The sequence below is a fragment of the Betta splendens genome, chromosome 13 (assembly GCF_900634795.4).
Source record: "Betta splendens chromosome 13, fBetSpl5.4, whole genome shotgun sequence".
NCBI lineage: Eukaryota > Metazoa > Chordata > Actinopteri > Anabantiformes > Osphronemidae > Betta > Betta splendens.
The window spans coordinates 1-20,887 of NC_040893.2; the positions used below are offsets into that span (position 1 = coordinate 1).

At 42.8% G+C, this 20,887-nt stretch overlaps 2 protein-coding genes across 6 annotated transcripts in view; one reads left to right on the forward strand and one right to left on the reverse strand.

Moving 5' to 3' along the window:
* Positions 1-276: 276 nt before the first annotated feature.
* nf1a (neurofibromin 1a) overlaps positions 277-20,887 on the reverse strand; it is a 59,076-nt gene continuing 38,465 nt past the window's right edge. For all 3 annotated transcript variants that reach the window (XM_029170131.3, XM_055513756.1, XM_029170130.3), the window contains exons 36-57: positions 15,967-16,399; positions 15,540-15,880; positions 15,249-15,451; positions 13,837-14,030; positions 13,620-13,760; positions 11,518-11,797; positions 11,188-11,402; positions 11,013-11,074; positions 10,789-10,930; positions 10,596-10,697; positions 9,469-9,609; positions 9,121-9,247; positions 8,896-9,027; positions 8,678-8,813; positions 8,133-8,293; positions 7,927-8,049; positions 7,731-7,849; positions 7,541-7,641; positions 6,656-6,798; positions 6,524-6,570; positions 5,417-5,633; positions 277-2,773 (exon numbers count right to left, since the gene is read on the reverse strand). In XM_029170131.3, coding sequence (XP_029025964.1) covers positions 2,631-2,773; positions 5,417-5,633; positions 6,524-6,570; positions 6,656-6,798; positions 7,541-7,641; positions 7,731-7,849; positions 7,927-8,049; positions 8,133-8,293; positions 8,678-8,813; positions 8,896-9,027; positions 9,121-9,247; positions 9,469-9,609; positions 10,596-10,697; positions 10,789-10,930; positions 11,013-11,074; positions 11,188-11,402; positions 11,518-11,797; positions 13,620-13,760; positions 13,837-14,030; positions 15,249-15,451; positions 15,540-15,880; positions 15,967-16,399 — 3,703 coding nt within the window. In that variant the 3' untranslated portion in view covers positions 277-2,630. The remainder of the gene's footprint in view (positions 2,774-5,416; positions 5,634-6,523; positions 6,571-6,655; positions 6,799-7,540; positions 7,642-7,730; positions 7,850-7,926; positions 8,050-8,132; positions 8,294-8,677; positions 8,814-8,895; positions 9,028-9,120; positions 9,248-9,468; positions 9,610-10,595; positions 10,698-10,788; positions 10,931-11,012; positions 11,075-11,187; positions 11,403-11,517; positions 11,798-13,619; positions 13,761-13,836; positions 14,031-15,248; positions 15,452-15,539; positions 15,881-15,966; positions 16,400-20,887) is intronic.
* On the forward strand, positions 12,895-20,845 carry LOC114867469 (protein EVI2B). Of its 3 annotated transcripts, XM_029170133.3 has the most exons (4): positions 12,895-13,033; positions 16,580-16,707; positions 16,827-18,492; positions 18,809-20,845. In XM_029170133.3, exon 4 carries the CDS (start codon positions 18,820-18,822, stop codon positions 19,963-19,965), a length of 1,146 nt encoding a protein of 381 aa, XP_029025966.3. In that variant the 5' UTR covers positions 12,895-13,033; positions 16,580-16,707; positions 16,827-18,492; positions 18,809-18,819; the 3' UTR covers positions 19,966-20,845. The 3 variants fall into 3 exon arrangements, with proteins under 3 accessions (XP_029025966.3, XP_029025965.1, XP_040929215.1); XM_029170132.3 differs by having other exon boundaries at positions 16,827-20,845; XM_041073281.2 differs by lacking the exon at positions 12,895-13,033 and adding an exon at positions 15,890-15,907 and having other exon boundaries at positions 16,827-20,797.

The window sequence follows — 20,887 nt, forward strand, 5'->3', positions numbered from 1 at the left end:
GGGGTTAGGGTTAGGGGTTAGGGTTAGGGTTAGGGGGTTAGGGTAGGGTTAGGGTTAGGTTAGGTTAGGGTTAGGGTTAGGTTTAGGGTTAGGTTGGTTAGGGTTAGGTTGTTAGGGGTTAGGGTTAGGGTTAGGGGAAAGGTCACACAATGGAACCATTTACACTGACGAAATCTGACGTTTACAACATAAGCCCATTCAAAACATTTATGCTTGATAAAATTTTTAAACAACAGTCAGACCTGTACGCTCGTCTTTATGATGCCACACACACCGTTTAGAGAGAAAAACATTTTATTACTAACACCGGAATAGTTAAATTTGTATATTATACAGAAACTAACTGCTTTACAAAAACAAAATGATACAATATCACATGTATGTACAGTGTAGTAAATATACCGTCTCAAATTGTACACAAAGTATTTACAGTAGTCATACATACTGCATTAAACAAAACTTGAACATTACAGACATTAGATTTTGCATAATATCAAATAAAACATGCCACATTGAGTTTTTTAATCTGACCCATGACTGTATTTTAATTAGTGCAAGTCAACCAGTTGTTAAAGAGGTTATTGATAGATAATCCTCATGTTTCCATTCTCTCTATCACTCCTGGCGACAGTCCGGAACATACACTTCGCCTCTGGGACATGAAACTAAGATCACATAAATCAAAATTGGGCAGAAAAAAGGGGAGGAATTACACAGACAGAATTAAGCGTCCATCCTGCAGCAGCTGGTGCAAACATACTGGGTGCTTGAACTAGAACTAGGACTTGGGGTCCTCCCCAGGACATTCCAGGAGATGCTGTTGGACAGTACGCGTCCTTATTCCCTTTGGTAAAACTCAATACTGCTTTTGGACGAGAGGCTTAGTGTTATTGATGAGTAAAACTCTGTCTCCTTCAGGTGCGTCACCAGTTACTCTGAAGTGAATGATAATAATGAGCTTTTATCTGAAGCAATTATCCACAGTGGAAGAAAATGATTGGACCCACTTAAAGACATAAAAGCAGGAACCGGCATCCATTGAAACCCTGCTTCCTGAGCAGACTCCATGCCCCCTCCTCCACCTGCTGATGCAGTGTTGACTGAGCAAACAGAAAACAACATGTTCTCTCACACGCCTGCAACGCAAGCAGAAGACAAGTAGGGAGAGCATTCGAAGAGTGACCGAGTAAGAGCTGACAACAATACTCAACTCTTGCCATGCATAGACGTTAAGGCGGGGAGGAGCTGCTCTGCACTTACGTTTCCTGTCTGTTGGCCTTAGAGCTCTGGATTCAGTCCTGGACACCACACTGTGTCTGTGAGATCAATATCGGTTGTGGTTTAGTTTCAACAGGGTTCAACAGTTGGGATTTGCATTTTAGCAAAGCTGCCCTGCTGCTTCTAGATCACTGGCCTCAGTGACTCTGACTGTTGCAATGGCCAGTACACAGGTGTGAAGCATCAAACCCAGTGCAGAGCAGATTCTGTGTGACTACGGACTACTAACTGAGTGGCAGCTGGCATCATGCTCACAGATCATACAACACTCTGATGACTGGGTGTCAGACCCTTAGACTTGCAGGGAAGGAGCCAAATGTAAAGTGTTCTTTGGTTGTGTTGAGGTGTGTCTGTTTCCACTGCTCCTTTTCTAATCAAATGCTCGTCAAACCTCAGGATGTAGCTTAACCTGGTGTTTGCAAAGAAAACCGATGCTTGACAAAGAAATGTAAGAGTTGAGGATTATTGCCAATTTTCCTTATTACTGTGTAAACAGAGTGAAACATTACCCTGCTAGAATCACAGTTTGTACTAAAAGGAAAGCCGAATGCACAAAGTAACAGAACACAAAGCCTCAAGGTTTTTTTTTACATGTTTACATTTCCCCTAGTGTTTTTCAGTCTTTATGTAGATACAGTGTTGGAAAAGAAGATTTGTGTAGCGTTATCTAGCTGTACAGGATAAATACTTTCAGGCAACAGGGTATATGAATGATTGTATAAGTGACGATCGTTAGAGGCTGGTTGTTGACTTCTATGGTGATATAGATGCTCACCTCCATAATTAGTAGCTGTTCGTTGTCGCCAGAAGGTCTGACTTTTAGTTTACATACTGTACATACTGAAACCCCTGACAAAGGCACACCATGGAGAACACATCAACACTAAAGACTCAGTATACATCATCTATCTATGTAAAATATATACAAGCAGGACGGGGATTCAGAGACAGGTCCTGCCTCGTACATCCAACCCTCCTCCAACCAGTATGGTTGCTCATTTGGTCTATCTTGCTTACCCTTCGCCAAGGCATGTGACAGATCAACCCTGAACAAATAATGGTCAACTTTTCTGTGGATCCTCACTGTGTCAACTGTGACATCTAGTTCCATGTGTGACGTCTGACAGTGCACATGTACGAAGGTATGGAAATGTGACCTCCTGGATACTCACTCTGTCCCTGCTAACGTTCCTCCTCCATGCACAAGACACAAACACTTTCTCCCGCCAAAGCAACAAGCATGGATAAAGAGGAAATCTAAAACGATTGCAGCATGACACTGGACAGGCTGAAGGTGAGTGCAGAGGATGTAAGGAGGTTGGGGAGCAGGCAGGGTAGCGTTCAGCAGCTCCTCACACGATCTTCTTGATGCTGGGTCTCTTGAAGCTGCCGGCGCTGCGCTGCTTCTGGACCTGACTGGCTGAGCCGTGGCGGGTACGACCCCCACTGGACAGAGCAGAGCTGGGGGACAGCTGGACGTTCTCCTTGTCAACACCTGGAGGAGGGGGAAGAGGAGACATGGTTTTAAAAACTGAATGTGTTGCTAATGGCACGGCCCAGTCTACACCGCATTCCAAATTATTATGCAAATTGAATATGAGTGTCAGAAACATTAAATGTTTAGTTTTCAAAGTAAACTCATGGATGGTATTGCATCTCAGGGCTCTTTGGATCACTGAAACGAATTTCAGTCACCTGTGATAATTAGTCTGTCTGGTGAGCCCAATTAAAGGAAAAGTACTGAAGGAGGTTGTTTCACATTATTAAGCAGGCTACAGGTTTCAAGCAATATGGGAAAGAAAAAGGATCTCTCTGCTGCCAAAAAGCGTCAAATAGTGCAATGCCTTGAACAAGGTATGAAAACATTAGATATTTTACGAAAACCTAGGCGTGATCATTGTACTGTGAAGAAATTTGTGGCTGATTCAGAGCACTGATGGGTTCGTGCAGATAAAGTCAGACTGAGGAAGGTTTCTGCCAGGCAAATCCATCACATTAAGAGAGCAGCTGCAAAAATGCCATCCTTATAAAGCAGCAAACAGGTATTTGAAGCTGCTGGTGGCTCTGTAGTCCTGCGAAGGACTGTACGATCCTTTAAAGGCTTGCACTTGTGCAAAAACCTTCTATTCGGCCACCCCTAACCATTTTTCACAAGCAGAAACGGTTGCAGTGGGCCAAAACATACATGACGACTAATTTTCAAGCAGTTTTGTTTACTGATAAGTGTCGTGCAACCCTGGATGGCCCAGATGGATGGAGTAGTGGATGGTTGGTGGATGTTCACCAGGTCCCAACAAGGCTGCAACGTCAACAAGGAGTTGGAGGAGTCATGTTTTGGGCCGGAATTTTGGGCAGAGAGCTGGTAGGCCCTTTTAGGGTCCCTGAAGGTGTGAAAATGACCTCAGAAAAGTATGTAGAGCTGACAACTTTCTTCCATGGTACAAAAAGAAGAACCATGCCTTCTGTAGCAAAATCATCTTCATGCATGACAATGCACCATCTCATGCTGCAAAGAATACCTATGAGTCACTGGCTGCTGGGTATAAAAGATGAGAAACTCATGGTGTGGCCACCATCCTCCTCTGACCTCAACCCAATTGAGAACCATTGGAGCATTCTCAAGCAAAAGATCTATGAGGGTGGGAGGCAGTTCACATCAAAACAGAAACACTGGGAGGCTATTCTGACATCCTGCAAAGAAATTATAGCAGAAACTGAAGAATTGTGATGGTGATATCAAAGAAGGGGTCCTATATTAAGATGTAACATATGACCACATAATGCTGCAAATTCGACAGAAGCCCATTTCAGTTCTTTACAACCTATTCAATTTCTTAACTCTTGTGTATAATAATTGGAACAGTGCATTTTCAGTTTGTTATTTTTAAAATAAATATTGTTATCATTAGGGCGTTATACTCTAATGGTTGATGACTTGAAAATTATACCGAAAAACATTAGAGAAAAACTTGTGCATAATAATTTGGAACAGTGCATTTTCAGTTTGTTATTTTTAAAATAAATATTGTTATCATTAGTATGTTATACCCTAATGGTTGATGACGTGAAAATTATACCGAGAAAAACTTGAGCATTATAATTTGGAACATGGTGTAGAGCTGGCTCCTGACTTTGCTTAGTCATTAACTTTGCCAACAGTGATGGTTCTTACAGTACAAGCTGCCTGCACCTCACTGTGACCAGAGGTTGGTCCTGAGCTGATACACAAACTAAGTGAATAAGCAGAAAATAAAAAAGCTGCTGGAAGTCAAATTGCTAATGTTGCCTGATGGATACAAAGCGTAGCACCACAACATGGACGCTCCATTGCTATCTATAGTCCCAACAACACAATGTTCTTCTAATGTTGGGGAGATAATGGAAGCACAGGAAGTCACCATCAGACATTTGCTTTGTGTGGACACACTAAGACTCATGAGTGAGGATGCAGGATTCAGTCTTTGTTGTTCCTCTGCAGGAACACCAAGGCTATCTAAGCCAACCACGTCACAAATGCATGGGGGCCACTTGGAAAAGTCATTTGTTTAATCAAAGCCATTAAGCTTTTTTCCGTCATGCTTTGATGCAAAAAAAGTCACAAAGTTAAAGTTAGAAATCACTGACATCTGTGGCTGTTGCTCTGCTTGTACCTGACTCACGGTACTGAATGTAAGCCACTACACACACTACCTCTGCATTCTTGACTATATCCACCTGTATGGGACCATTAAGGAGAGCATTAGTCATCACATGCATCTAGAACTAGTCTAAATTGCTAATAAAACTGCAATTGAGACAACAAAATTGTTCTGGCAGCTGAGCCAGAGGATGTTGGATGTTGTTGGATGACGTGCATTGCAATAACGTTTACCTACAGGTTTGCTCACTTACAGCTCTGTGGTGAATTGTGATATAGTAAAAGACATTCAGTACAAAGACAGTGACGCTGCATCAGCTTTCCTCAACAGGAACGTGATTCCTTAGGAAACTGTTTGGGATCAAGGCTTATTCAGTAGCTTACGCTGCCACCTAATAGACGGAACACAAGTATGTTCTGTCACGCTCAACAGGGTTGGTTGTACTGGTGGGAACCACTTCCTAGAGTATATAACTGTGCAGAGGCGTGTTTGTGTGAGACCTGGGGAGTGCTGCGAGGTGGCCAGGGACGTCATGGAGTTAGAAAGGTTAAGATTAGCAGTGATGCTGAGCTGGCTCTGGCTGGTGGGGGGATAGGGGGATGTTGGTGTCCTCAGCTGCTCCTCTCCATGTTCCTCGTCAGCTGTGGGCAGGTAGCTGTCAATCAATGCCTCTAGAAACTTGACGATCAGCTCAGCGTAGTCTGGTATCTGGGTTTGCTGCAAAGTTAGAAAGTGTGGTCAGTAAAATCCAACAGTATAGTAAAGCATGCGACAGAGTATCACATAGTAGAAACAAAGACGTAAATACAAAGTAAGAAATTCACAAGATAACACTGATGATCTTAGGTTAGTGCATCTCCACAAAAGCAGAGTAGGACGTGTATGATGAATGCAGACGCGTAGCTCAGATATACTATTCATAGTACAGTATGAATGAGTGTAAACACATTCATACCTAACACCATATCCAGTTCATCTAATGATGAACAAACAAATGTTTAATTTTACTAATTTTTATTAAAGGCTTTTGTTCTCATCAAGTGTGAAAATGTTGACCACACTTAATAATAGCATTTGATAAGAAGCAGTTGGTAAGTGGAAAACCCAACCTGCACTGATGGGTCAAGCTTCCAGAGAACAGGAACCATCTAAACAGTTTCCAGGTGTAAAACCATTTGTAAACTATCCACCTGATTAAAACCACAGACTTCATTCAAAGTTAAGATTTTCATTAGCTGCTGTAAACATATTTCCAGCTTTCTCTAAGTTGTTAATATAATAAAATATAATTGTTAATATATTATAATAATAATAATAATAATGATAATGATAATAATAATAAAATAATAATGTATAGTGCATTATATATAGAGCATGTATAATAAACAGTGGCATGTTAATATAATAATTATGAGGTAAATTTAATTTCAAATGTTGTCCTACTTTCACCGAGCTGGTAGAGTTTGTGCTGCACTTTGTGTTTGCCCACTGCTTCATATATTACCAAAGCAATTGGCAGCTGTCTACTTAGTAGACTGATTTCTACTGTGTGGCAGGCAAGTGTGCCCACGAGAGAAGGAAGAAATGACAGAACAAATAATTCATACCTTGGAAAAGGGTCCAGCAAACCTCCAAAGTCCATTAAAGCCAAAACCTGTGAAATCAGGAGTGGAGCAGGGGATGAGAGATGACCAGAAACACACCATTACACTGCACAGAATGACAAAGGTGGCTGTTACTTTGCAAATAGGAGGGCTGGTACTGGGGGGGGGATTCCTCATGGTACACCACACTCTGCACAATGCCATGGACCGGGTTCAGAAGGTTGGTGTCCTGGCACATGGACAGGACAGTGTTGATCTTGGAGTCCAGCAGGTTGTGGCTGAGGACAACACACACCCATTATTCAGTCTGTCTGCATGTAGTGAACAACATGTGGGGATGATAACAGCCCTCAAGTACCTAATGTACCTGACAGATGCTTAAACTGAAACATGGGCTTCAATTAGATCTGGACAATAAAAACATTAAAGTTTTAGATACTCCGAAGCTTTACATGACACTATTTGTGTAACAAAGATGGTGACAGGGTATCATCGTGAATGGAAACATGTTTGGTCCAGCAGTGCACCTCCAAAAGCATTTCCTCCTTCAACAGAGGTGGAGGCCTGAGACATGGCCTGCCTCCACTTATCCTGCTGCCCTTTGATCTGTTCTCGACGAAGGACACGCTACACCCTGTAATGGTGGAGGAGGAAGGGAGCAGAGAGTTTCACGGCTTCTCACTGTTACAACCTATTTATTACAGGTTTGACGGGAGGATAATTAATGTCTCCAGGCAATTAAAGCAATTACAAGCATTAGGTGATTCCTGGGCCCCGTCATTCATTTAGTTGGGCAATGAAAAAAATGCAAATGTCTTTTGGTTCTTTTCCAGTGTTGCAGGTTGATAAGTGCTCTGTGACAGAACAGAAGACGCTAAACTCACCCATTATATAGTATAAAGCTCAACCTAGTGAGGCGTGTGCTTATTGCTGACTTACGTCACTTGCCTCCACTTACGTACCAAACCCCACAGAACACATCTGGATGAGTTCAGAAAAGCACAGATAACGGCTACTTACACAACTGGGAAAACCTTTGGGAAGACAACGCTAGCTTCAGCCAGGTACTCGTAGAGGATGCGCTGATCAAAGTCGTCAGTGGTGTATTTAACTTGAGTGGCCTGTGAAAAGCAGTGTTGAAGAAGAGAAGCAGGAACTAGAACATAACATGGTTTATTAGTAATATCTCTGAACTAGTGGGTATCCTCACCAGGACAGTGAGCAGCAGAGCTTGGATCTTTGGGTCAGTGAGAACTTCCTCATCCAACAGAACATTGGACTCTGATACTGACACTTTACGAAGGTGAGAGTTTCCAATTCTTTGCGTCTCTGTGATTAACATGGCATGGAAACATAACAATAAATATCTACGATGAAGGAGAAGGGAATTACAGGACTGCACTCACCTATTTCGTAATCATTCTCTGCTACTCGTCTCATTTTTGGGGGAGTGGTCATACCCGACTCCATCTCTGGCCTCTTTGGTGCTTTGGAATCTGATATGAGGTGATCAAAGCTCTTCCTGGTGCCTAGGTAACAAAAAGAGGAATAGTCAGCATTTCCCTGAGGATATATCAACATGTAGAGTGTAGGACTTGGTCATGAATATGACCTAAGAGCTTCTTGGTGTTGGCCTGTGAGGGCTGGCCCATGTCCAGGCTCATGGATTTGCGTGTACGTGGGCTGATCTGGCCAACTGTAGGGTAGTGATGGGCTGACAGATAGCGTTCTGAAACCTGAGGGGACACCCATGGTTGAGTCTCCCGCAGAGTCCTAAGAGGAAGGTGAATGAAATTTATTAATAATAATAATAATAATAATAATAATGATAATAATAATAATAATAATAATAATAATAATAATGATAATAATGATAATAATAATAATAATAATAATAATAATAATAATAATAATAATAATAATAATAATAATAATAATAATAATAATTTGATTATCCAGATCTATAAAAATGGGAGTGACACTGCTTAGGTGAAGATTCACCCGTGTGTTACACCTTAAGGCAGCACCACCAACTGTTGTGTTTCAGTTTATCCACAGATGGAAGTGCTGCTGATCCTCAACTGAAAACCATCGTAGTTAAATCATAATGTTCAGGGAACCACTGGAACCTGTTTTCCCTTCTGATCCCCCACTCACCTGCAGCTAGGATCAGTGATGTGACTGGAGTAAGTGTCCATAGGTACCGGGTCAATGGAGAGGTCCGAAATCAGCAGTGACTTCCTGTGTTTGAGGCTGCAGCGGCTTCGGACCTCCTCAGACACAGTGAGCAGAGCTGTTATAAAAGCATGGAGATGGAGGTGAACCAGAGCAAAGAACAGCTCACTGTGTCCATGCAAGAGCAACGTGTTACGTACCAGCCAGGTAGGCCACGCTCTGAGTGTTCACCTCAAACTTGTCACATTTCAGATGCTTGCTGATGAGGGCTAGGAGTGTATGCAGGATCCTCACTGTCCTTGCTACTGTTGTGGGGGACGGGTGTCTGTAACCTGGACACAAGTACCAGGAACACAGTCAGAGACCACACACACACACACACTCACTGAAATAAAAGCTCTGTTGATTTTTATCAGCACCTGTACCTTTCAGTAGGTGGCCAACCAGTGCAAAGTTAAAGTTGGCACTGAAGTTGAGACCCACAAAATGGTCCATCTGCTTACAGTGCCACTCTAAAGGACGCCTTATTTCCATGAATACTTCTTCTGGACTCTGAGGCAAAGGACAAGAAGAACTGGATGAGATCAGTGACATTAGGGTGGAAAACACAGGTATAGTCCAGCTTTTACATGTTTCTGTGTATTTAAAAATGGAGCGGAGCTACTTTTAAAAGGATAAACTCAAGTCACACTCCCCAAAGTGGTGTCAGCCCAGCCAGCCCACAGTACATTACATCTTAATAGATTGTATGCTGAATGGTGTGTGCCTTTTACCTTATCATTGAAAACACGCATTGAGTCAAGCGTGTGGAGATTCTGCTCCAACAGGGCTGTTCCGGCAGAGTACAGGTTGACTTCATCAAGCTGCAAAACAGCTACCGCCACCCAGAACAGGGCTTTGTGCATGGGAGAGTCCTGTAAACACACAGGGTTAGAGCATTGGATGTCCTAATAAGGCTGCTGAAAAACCCTGTAGATCAGCGGTCCACAACCTTCTTTGCACCACAGACCCTTCTTCAGGGTGTGGCGGATATAAACAACAAAATAAAATAATACGGTCGGCATAAAAATTGCTGTTTTGCAAACGTGAAATGACTGTGTATGCAACTTTATTAGCAGTGTCCTCACAAGATCCTAACATGCAGAATGCTTTGTCTCTAAGTGGTGAAGCAGCTTCAAGGCTTCATTGCCTGGTTAGAGAGACGGTCACTGCATATTCTGCAGAGCGGGCTTAGTGTGTGGGAACAAATGGCAGCAATAAGTCCATGTTTCAAATAGGACTCCTTGTATTGTCTGTTAAATGCAGCTTTCCTTCTTCTGTCTCCTCACCGGCTCTTTTATGCTGCGTAAAAAAACGTTCCAAAGACGTTTGTTTGCTAGCTTCAGCTAGGTTTCAGTTTAGTGGTAACGTATAATGTGCAGTCCGTTTACGAAGGTAGCGGTTGTAGGTAATACACGTGACCGAGGCAAGTCTCTTGACATGTTAAAATAAAAAAAAGTTTGAACAAAAAGAGTTGCACAACAAATAAAACTGAAATAATTTAAGATAAGTATTTTTTCTTGGCTTGGTACCAATTGACCACCGGTCTGCTGCCTGTGGGTAGGCAACCACTACTGTAAATCACCTCCCTGCTAGGGCAAGCCATTTTCTGGGTGAGTCACTTAGAATGTGACGACAGACCATCAACAAGGTGAAGAATTCTGTAAATTGTTTTGTGTGAAAATAGAAGGAAGTGTGTGTCTACATGCATCCTAGTGGAAATAAATGTGGAGTTTGCCTAATATTGGACCATCAACAGCAGTGAAGAGGAGTGAGAATGAGAAGAACATGAACGTTCTACAGAAAACGTCAAAAGGGCTCAAGCCCTAACATCATTAGAATGTTTGTTGGCTGCATGTACCTTGCTGAGCAGAGGCTGCAGCTTAGTCAAAGCAATCACTGTAGACTCTATTAATACTTGGCTGTTGTAATTGTCCGGCCCCTTAAGACAGCTCTCCAGACCCTGTAGGACGACCAAAGAGAAAAGGAGGAGGCATTAGACCCTACAGATCAAAGACCAAAAACCAGCTGACGCTACCGCCACAGACTCTCACCCGATCTATGCTGAGCAGAGGACTGGCTTTGCTAAGGATTCGGATAATCTGCTTGATCTGGCCATGGCTCACTCTTTTACTGATGCAGCCAAACACTACGAGGGCTCTGGGCTGCAGAGATGGGTTGTACTGGAATGCAAACCTGGAGGCCAAACACATACACATCTATTCATTCATAAGATTCATTGAAATAGGATTGGATGCGGGGGCGGGTGGGGTCATACTTTTGAGCCAGTTCTGTCCACTGATCCAACCACTTGCAGGCTGGGATATCCCTCATGCAGGCCTAAGGAAAGAAAATGTACAGTTCACAATACATGAGAGCATCGGTCAGTCTAAGCTATCAGATGAATGCCCTGTGTACACAGATGGGAATTTCTAGCAGGCTTATCCGCTGACCTCCATGATCTCCAGTAAGGCCTCAGTGACGGTCTCCAGGGACGACAGCGCGAAGGTCTCCCTCTCGTAGGACCCCGGAGAGAACGAACGGTCTCTGTAGCTGGAGCGAAAGGCAATGACGGCAGCCGATTTTACTTTGCTGATGCCAAATAGCAGGTAAAACTTTGGAAGGGAGAACTCGGTCAGGCTCAGCCTCAGGACCTGCTTTGTCTCCTCTGCAATCATTCAACAAACAAAATGTATGATGATGACATGTTCTTATGCGTGCTCTATATATGACCAGCTGACCTTCGCTACGGAAACAGGTCAGAACACAAAGAAGGTGCTCACCACTGAAGTTGAGCTGGGAGCAGGTGCAGAGGGAGTGGATGATGTTGATGACCAAACCATGGGTGGAGGCCCTGAGGGACAGGGGGCCTGTGGCCACCAGCAGAGTCACAACATGGAACAGGTAGGGCAGGTGGGCGGCAACATCCAGGGAGTTGTTGAAGGAGAGCATGAGCATATACCGCGCCAGAATGGCAATGTCATCCCACATCAGGTGCTGCTCCAGCGTGGGTGTTGGTGACAGACACGTCTTATCTATGATCTTACACATCCGACCAATAACCTGCAGCAGAAGAGACAAGCAACAATAAATTCTAAATATTATAGATGATGAGGAAACCTAAAAAGGTTCATTTTAGATTCCTGGCTAAGTGATAAGAGACCAAAGAAACAACACTTTAACATACAGTAAAGGAACCCAGTTGTGTTTGTTGGACCTGTGGCCTGAACCACATTGCTGTATTCAGCATGTTTACTGCATTTACCGTGTTTATTGTGTTAACTTGGTTAGTTAGACTGGTTAGCAAAATGAAGAGATCAGTGAGGTTTTTATGCTGGCACGCGCCAACCACACTACCTACAGGAGGAAAAAGATGAACGAAAGCATGTCGCTATACAGCAGGTTCACATTTCAATCAACTTTAAAGTAGGGACAATGTTAAACCTATACACTCCTTTTACTTCTACACAGACATGAGGAACAAGAGGACAGTAAACAATGACCTAGAAGCTAAAACATTTACTGGCTTAGAGGAAAACACGACCATTGCAGCTAGGCTGTCTCATCACATGTAAGGAGACAAGAATAAAACTGCTGAGACTGGAAATTATGGACCACCAGCATCTGACCCTTTTCAGCTGCCGGTCATTAGATTCTAATATGCAATAATATAATATGATAAGAAGAATCAGTGTAAGGAGGTCTGTGAAGCTGTGAGAAAGACACTGACTGCACCCATATTGTGTTAGGATTGTTAAATTAATTAAAGATAGAAGAAGCTCTCTACAGTAAGGAGCCTCTTTAATACTACACATTTTTCTGGACATTAGGCTGATGCATTGGTCAGTACAGACGTAGTTATAACCGTTAGAACACTCATTCAACTCAAGGCAGACAAGTCACCATTGTGTGTCCTGCTGTGACATCAGACAGTGACCCTGTAGAAAACACCAGCACAAATGCTCATCTATGCTCCAACAAATATGTGTACACTTGTTAATATGAGCATTCAAAAACAAAAGTAGAATAATTGGTTAAACTACACTAAATAACGGGGGACCAGCACCTCAGCTACAGCTCCCACTGTGATTTAATCAACAGTCTTTACAATGGCAACCATTCAGTGCCATAATAGGAGCCAGGGCCTGGCTCCTCTTTGTGTCTGCTTGTGTATGTTGTGTTTGTTTATCTGAACTTGGACCCAGAGCACACAGAGAATCCACAGAGACTATGTCATCCACTCACCAGCCATCATCTCAGTCAGTAGGAATTTGCAGCTTTGGATTTCTCCTTTATAAAGTAAGTTAAACTACCTTATGCTAAGGTCTCACATGACAGCTACTAACATGATAACTACTAAATCCCTTTGTGAAGTTTAGCTATGATCAGTGAAGCTATGGTTGCTGTGATGCATCTTTCCTGAACTAAACCTACACAATAAGAAAAAACTCTTTTCAACTTACTAGTATGTTTCAGAGCAGCTCACAAAAGTAAATTATTTTTTTCAATCCTACCAAGTTGCTTAGAGGCAAAGCTAAAACTCATTTTATTACACAGCACTGAACTGAAAATATAAACAAAAGCTGTAGTGTTTAATAAAATACATGCAAGCAGCACCGTGCATCAAGTGGCTGTTGCTATATCTGACTTTCACATCTCTTGTATATTACAAATGGCAGTGGTGACACTGTTTGTGTGTGACACTGTTTGTGTGTGTGACACACACAAACAGTGTGTGCTGTTAAATGTTACAAGGTCAAGAGGGTATTTTGAGGTTGAGTCAAGTTCAAAACTCTAAGCAGCAGTCACATTTGAGGATGACAGCTTCACTCTACTTGTTAGTGGAAACAAAGTCGATTTCACTGGACCAGGACCAGGCTCTCACCTTGCTGGACACCAGTTTGACATTGCCGGAAGCTAGAGCCACTGCAGTATCAGCCATAACCTCCGCCTTTATAGAGCCCAAGCCTCCTGTAGCACTGGTCTTAATGAAGCTGTCCAGCACCACATCCAGCAGGTCTGTTATCTGCACACACAGGGATGACAATAAGAGTCAAGCAGCTCACATCTTTGCTAGCAGACCGTTGCTCTGATGCTCTCACCTGGCCCAGGCTGCCCCAGATCTTTGCTTGAATGGAGGGATACATCTGCTTTTCATTGATTGTCATTGTGATGAGTTTGTCCAAAATGGCAGTGACCCGCTGGCGTTTGGCATCATCGTTGTGCTTACAGAAGCGAACGAGGTTGAGCAGCCAGGGTGTCATGTACTCCAAACACAGATGCTTCAGCTCAATACCTGCAACAGACCAAGGACTCATTAAAGCACCTGGTTCACGTCGTAAGACTAAACAGGTGGCATGCATTTTATTATTTGAGGCTTAGATTCATTACGCTAAGCTTTTTTATTTTGTAGATAACCTATGATTAAATGGGGAGGACAATGATTTGATTAATAGTGACTAGCCTCTAAACTGAAGAATCTTTCACAATTGAAATTAATTTTGCAATCAGTAGTTGCTGAAGGCATAGCAGCTCTCAGAATGTTCAAGCTGAGTACAGTAACTGTATTTGTGTATGCTTTACTGGATAGTGGAGATGTGGAAGCTAATGTGTAAATAAATACAGATACAGGTGCTTGTCAAGAAATCAGAGTATTTATTTCTGTAATTCAACCTAGTGACACACACACACACACACACACACACACACACACACACACACACACACACACACACACACACACACACACACACACACACACACACACACACACACACACACACACACACACACACACCTATTAATTATATTAATTAAACTTCACTATCCCAGAAAACTGGAATATTATGACAAAGTTCAATGTTGTGCACACATGTTCCTCAGCTACTTGATTCTAAACACCTGCAAGTACTTCCTGCTTTAAAAATTCTAAAATTTTAAAAGTCTCGGGGTGGTTCAGGAGGTGAAGTACTGTAAAGCCCATTCATTAGTCGAGGGGAGCTTGACGGAGCTAATACTTGGTTCACACCACAAAAACACACCTGTCTGTACGTCTGTGTGAACATTCCTGCGTACGTCTGTGTGGTGTGTAAAACACACCACACAGACGTACGCAGAAATGCTCATAATCGTTGTCTCAAGCCTCTGCTGAACCACAGACATTGTCTGGAGGTTCTCACTTTAACATTTAACCCTTTCATGGTGACATGGGTCTCGGAGTCTGGAGGAGTGGAGCACAGAGGTTGAAGTCCAGTGTGACGTTTCCATGATTATTGATAATCTGGTGTTTTCCCAGATGCAGATCTTTTCCGCATTAACACTCATTTTTATTAGTTTTGTATTACATCTAATTCTAAGAAGTGATAAATAAATCTATCACTGTCTGCAATGAATTCATAAACAATACAAATCAAATCACAAAAATAAATAAAAGGTTGGGATGAGATTCTAATTTATTGCCACGCAGCTCTGTCAAACCACACGTATCTGTAGCTGCTATGTTAAATGGACTTACTGGACTTGCTGAAGCCTGAGATGCACTCCTCCAGGAACTCTAGAGTCAGATGGGGCTCATTGGCTGCCAGAGTCTTGCTGATGGAAACTATGAAGAGGGTGTTGTTAGCTGGGATGCATAGTCCTGATGTCTCGAGCAGCTGTCCCTCTATCTTTAGGTTGAAGGTGCAGGTCAGAGCACACAACAGATTGTAAGCTGCAGACCTGAAAGTGGAAAAACAGGTCAGAGGTTTCACAGTAAAGCGTTTAAATATAGCCAAAACCACCAGTAGTATAAAACACTGAAACTGACCTGAGGCTGGGGTCTGAACTCCCCAGGTTTAGAAGAGCAATATTCAGAAGTGTTCCGGGAACATCCTTCGGTCGGATCTTGGTGTGCTGTGGAATGGAGTCCGGCTGTGAGAGCTCCCAACGTGTCCGGATGTGGATGATGGACTGCACGATGGTGTCGCACTCCTGGTGCATGAATGTGAGCGGCGTGCCCTGATTGGCCATGGTGAGCGTGAACTGGCTCTCATCCACCAGGCAAATCTCCTCTATCTCTGAGGCGTAGTAGACATCGTTGAGGAAGACGGGCTGGCCAAGGACCCGGGTGCGCTCAGCTGAGGTCACCTGTACCGCTGTGGAACCCACCTAATCACCAAAGAAACAGGAATCAAGGTTGAATTGCTAACATTTATAATAACGTTTCAGAACAGGTGCCATAGCGGCGTGCATACCTTGATTGAAACCTTGGTGTCTTTGTGAGCCAGCTTCAGAGCATTGTGGAACACTTTAAGGTCTTCCTCCAGGCTCAGTGTGGCTGCAGGGAGCTTCTGTTGGTCTTGTTCAATGTGCTCAGCCAATTTAGCTGGCGAGTCAATGAACTGGAGCCTCTTGCTGCCCTTTAGGCCCGTCAGTAGCCGCTCATGATACTTTGTATACTCCCTAACCCAGGTGTTGCAGTTATAGACATAAACTGCTGCAACATTCTCATAAGCAAAGCCAGGAAAGACCACAAACCACTTGGATAAGAAGTCAGTCTTGAAACGATTGCTGGGTCCTACATGTGTCAAATCTACCACTATCTCATAGGGTTTAGCATAGTATGGTTTGAGAGTCAGAAGGACGTGGTAGATGAGGAGATCCCCGTTGATCTGACCGGTTTTAAACCTAGAAGAAAAGGGAGAAAGGACAAATCACAACTCAGGCCTCATCAAGAGGAAGAGGAAGAGTTCGCATTGGGATGTGTTTCATACAAGAGAACGGTTCACGATAGAATGTGAAGCTAATGAAAGCTACGCTGATTTCTGATAAGTGACGTTTCTTTTTTTAACTGTCATTTCTTGTAAGAGCTTTTTAACCAGGTGACCAGACCCCTAAAAAACAACGCACACATACAGGGCAGGAAGTCAGCTTAGAACATTTCTAGACCAACTGCTGCAGGTGCCTTACTCGATCTCTCGGCAAGGCCAGCTGAAGTAAGCATCATCATCATTGTTTTATAATTTATTACTGGTGAACACATTTATTTATTATTGACAACTTGTAGCTACTTCATTAGGACTAAAGTTTTGTTTTTTTGTTTTTTCCATTTCAGAGCACGATGGAAGTTACAGGAGCTGCCTTTTGGCTGTTCCTTCTGTTGAGCCAACTGCCACTCAGTCGTTCTGAAGGCTTTTCAACTGTACGGAGCAAAACAGGAAGTAAAGCTGGAAACGCAGTCCCTGCCACGGAGCAGGGCCCCAACACTACTGACCACATAGGCTCTTCCCTTAATGACGCATATGGCAACTGCTTGATTGACACTCAGATGGGTCTCATTGCGGTTGGTACAGCAGGAGGCCTGATAGTCTGCCTGCTGGTTGTTATTGTGGTGCTGGCAAGGCAGGTTTATCACATTCAGCAGCGGGTTTCTGCACCACGAACCTCCAGGTCCAACATGGACTTGGTCAGCAGTACCGGCTACTGGGGAATTGAACAGGCAGAGGTCAGAGGACTGGTTGGACCTTGTGATGCCAGTGTGATGCTCGAGGAGGTGAGAGAAGAGAGCACTATGGATGAAGGAAGGCAGGCTGAACTCAGAGAGCTAATCACACCAGTTGGAACGGGCCTTGAGGAAGACATGGACATTCAAATGCACAGCTCCATGCCCAGCGACTCTTGTCTTGTGGTTCCTAAGGACCTAGAGGACATGCCGCTTGTTGTTTAAAGAGGTAATCAAACCATTACTCTTAGAAAGAAGCTCATGGAGCCACATTAGAGCCTCGGTGGTACAGAACACATTAAAACATGTGAATGAAATAAGTGAACAAAATTACACATGTGAGAATGCACCCAAAGCCAGCTAAGTAATGAGGCTCAAACCCAGACCTACAACATTTAATACGTGATAATAATTATTTCGAATTACACACATCGTATTTGACAGGTGAGCTGACATCAAGGCCAATGTTGAACGAGCGTCTTTATCTATGTTTCAGGTGAAATTATCCATAATCATTAAATGTCTAACACACATTTTTACATTCTAGCTCAGCAGGTTCAGCATCTACTGCTTGCTTTGAATCTCATTTTTTTTGCATAACAGAGCTGATAATGCGTGGAAACATACATTTTCCATATGAGAGCCTAGGAGCGTGTACAGCTAAAGCTAAATGCTGAAGTGAAGCTTGGTACAGTGAATTTAATGCACATCTGTGAACCACGCAATTACTGAAGGACTCCTAATGTGAATTCTAACTTCTTGTTTGTGTCAATAAAAAGGATGCAGTTAAAAATAAACATTTTTAATAAGAGTTTTTGCACTGTTTCATTGTTTCATGTATTATTTCAATATACAGAATAGATAATCTTTCTATCACTGAAGGTGTCGTAATCAGAAAGTTAATCAATCTTGTTATTGTTCTCAAACATGCATAAGCTTATTAAAGTCACAATTGTGGATGGGGATTTTTTGTTTGTTTGTTTGTTTGTTTGATAGACAATGGTTAGAGATCAAACCTTGTGCTTTGTTAAACATTTTAATACATTGAACACTATATTTAGCAAAGCAGACCGCAAAGCAGCGCCGTCATCGGTTTCAAAAGCCACACTTCCTGTAAGCCAGGCTACAATTCGTCTTTCAGTCAAGAGCAGCTCTTCGTGTCTTTACGTCCTGACTTAAGACAAGTGTGGCTGAAGAATTCAAGTCCTGGTGCTTTTCACTAGCTGTATTCTGCAACAACACAGCTACTGTAACCACCGTTACCCGTGTAAAGCCATTGGTGAGTATGTTTAAATTATTATTCACTTCACTAGACTTACAAGCACTGTACCACTTGCTTTGTATATTTTGTGTTGGCCCAGGAACCAATAATGGGAAGCATTGCCTCAAAGCATATTAAAACTGCAGCCTGTCAAAATAAACATGTCTCTGCTGAGTTAAACTGAACCATAAATGCTAAGGATGTATTTTCCTGAAATATGTTTAGGAAATTATGCAGTTTAAAGCATTACTTTTCTCACCGTCCCTTCAACCATTTCCTTATTAGTCAGATTATATGCTGTGCACATTTGACAGCCTAACGTCCTCTGTTCTAGCTGCACAGACAATGAGGGAAGAGAGAAGAATGACTGTGTGTTCTACACCACTGCTTTTAATGTGGCTCCTGCAAGTGACAGCAAACAATGCAGAGGCAACCATCCTGGATCACAGCAGCCCTGCTGAGATGGCAGGCACAGTAACAGGGACCCCAACAGATGGTCAGATGAAAACAAGGAATGCATCCAGTTCTTTTCCAAAGGATTTGTATAGCGTCATGCCATCCATCACAGCAAAGACCAACTCACGCAATGATCAAACAGTAACAGGTCCAACCAATTCAACATTACCTCAGTTAAAGCCCTCGGTTAAAGAAGGGACCATGAAGACCATAACACAAGAGCCAACTCAAAGCAGAAGAAGAACAGCAACAGGAGCTGTAACCAATCTTACCATTAAACCAACCACAGGCACAATAGTTCCTCCCATACTAAACAATTCAATGCAAGAACAAAACACAAGCAAAACCACAAGCTCACAGCTCCCCAGTCATACCAAGAGGCAAGCGTCTACAAGGCCTGCATTATCCACACACCGCACCTCTACTACAATCACGGGTACCAAGCTTGCCAGCCCAGTACCAATACAAACAACCGTGACAAGTAGCTCCACAACCGTGAAAAAGAATCCATTCCGAGAGATCAAAAAGACAGGGAAAGTCCTGCAGCAGAAAGAGAGACCAAACCATGGTAGGATAGCTGCAGGACTCATGGGAGGAGCCCTGATGGTGATGATAATCGGGTTCTTGGTCATCTTCTTTAAGAAAAGGATGCTTCAGAAACAACAGATAACCACAACAGACTGGGCAGGTCCTTCACCGTTTCTAGACAGTGTGGCCGAAAATGCCGTGATTAACCAAATGTCTTCTAACCAAATTTCTCTAGGAGGTGTCCTGCCTCAGAGGCTTTCCAAAAGGCTGTCCGAGTGGCAAGACATGACAGGAGACACTACATTCACAGATAAATATGAAGGGATTATCTTTGGTCAAGATGAACAAGCAAGCAATGGGCCTGCAGCAGGCATTCCAGGAAGTAACAGCACAGGGGATGACAAAGAAGACGCTGTTTCAGTGACCTTTGCACAATCTAACAATGCGGTCTCCAGAAATGCAGACTCTGAGGCAGCAGGGCCTGGTCAGAACCACGCTCTGGTATAACAACTGAATGATGGCCTGACAACCCCTCATAAATCCAGCAGACCTTTGTCTTTCATTGGGTTCTCTTCTTAGACATGACGAGGAAGTTCACCCAGCATGACTTTATAGACTGCATTTAGTCATGGTCAACTACACTTGCGCAATAAATCTAAGAAAAGCAAAACAGGACAAAAACTAGTCACATATGCTCCTATCTTCTCCAAACTCTGTCCAGCTGTTTCTATGGTCATACAATAACATATAAAATGAAGACATGTTTAACAGAAAGGCTATTTTACTGTTGTCCTGATGTGCCTTTTAGCTGTGGGTTGTTCCTGGGGTGTTTCCATGTACGTCACTGCCATTGGAACCTTAAATACAGGTTTGTCCTAACAATGATGAGAAGACACTGGTCTGCTAGAGTTTACTAGGTGAGTCTGCTGGTGGGTTTGCTAGTGAGTCTACTGGACATGGTTTTCTTCATACCGGGATGTAATCAGAGACCATCACACTATCAAATTTACAATATATAGTCCAGTCTCCAGAATGACTCGTCTTGTTCAACATTTCAATTTGATTAGCGTTTCCCATGTTTCAGGTTTCGAATATTAAAACATTGAGTTTTACTCTGCCTAGTCTCGTCTTTTCTAAGAACGCACACGTGCATGTAATGATGGTGTAAATAAGTCTACTTATGATGCTTTTATTAAAATGGTAATGGAAATGTTATTTGTTCTGGTTTTATTTTTTGTATCTTAAATGAGCATTAAACAATGAAAAGGTTTAGTGAACCTGGTTCTAGTCGTGTGGTTTGGATAACAGCAACATTTCCACAGGTGTAAACATTTAGTGCGTTTAAAAAGTGGAATTCTTAAAAAATATGAAATACTTCAAACAAAACCAGTATTCAATCCCCAACTTTAAAGATGGGGAAGATGTTCAT

Excerpts from the sequence above, each read along its gene's own strand:
- LOC114867469 (XM_029170132.3), top strand. The coding sequence starts at position 18,769 with ATGCTGTGCACATTTGACAGCCTAACGTCCTCTGTTCTAGCTGCACAG.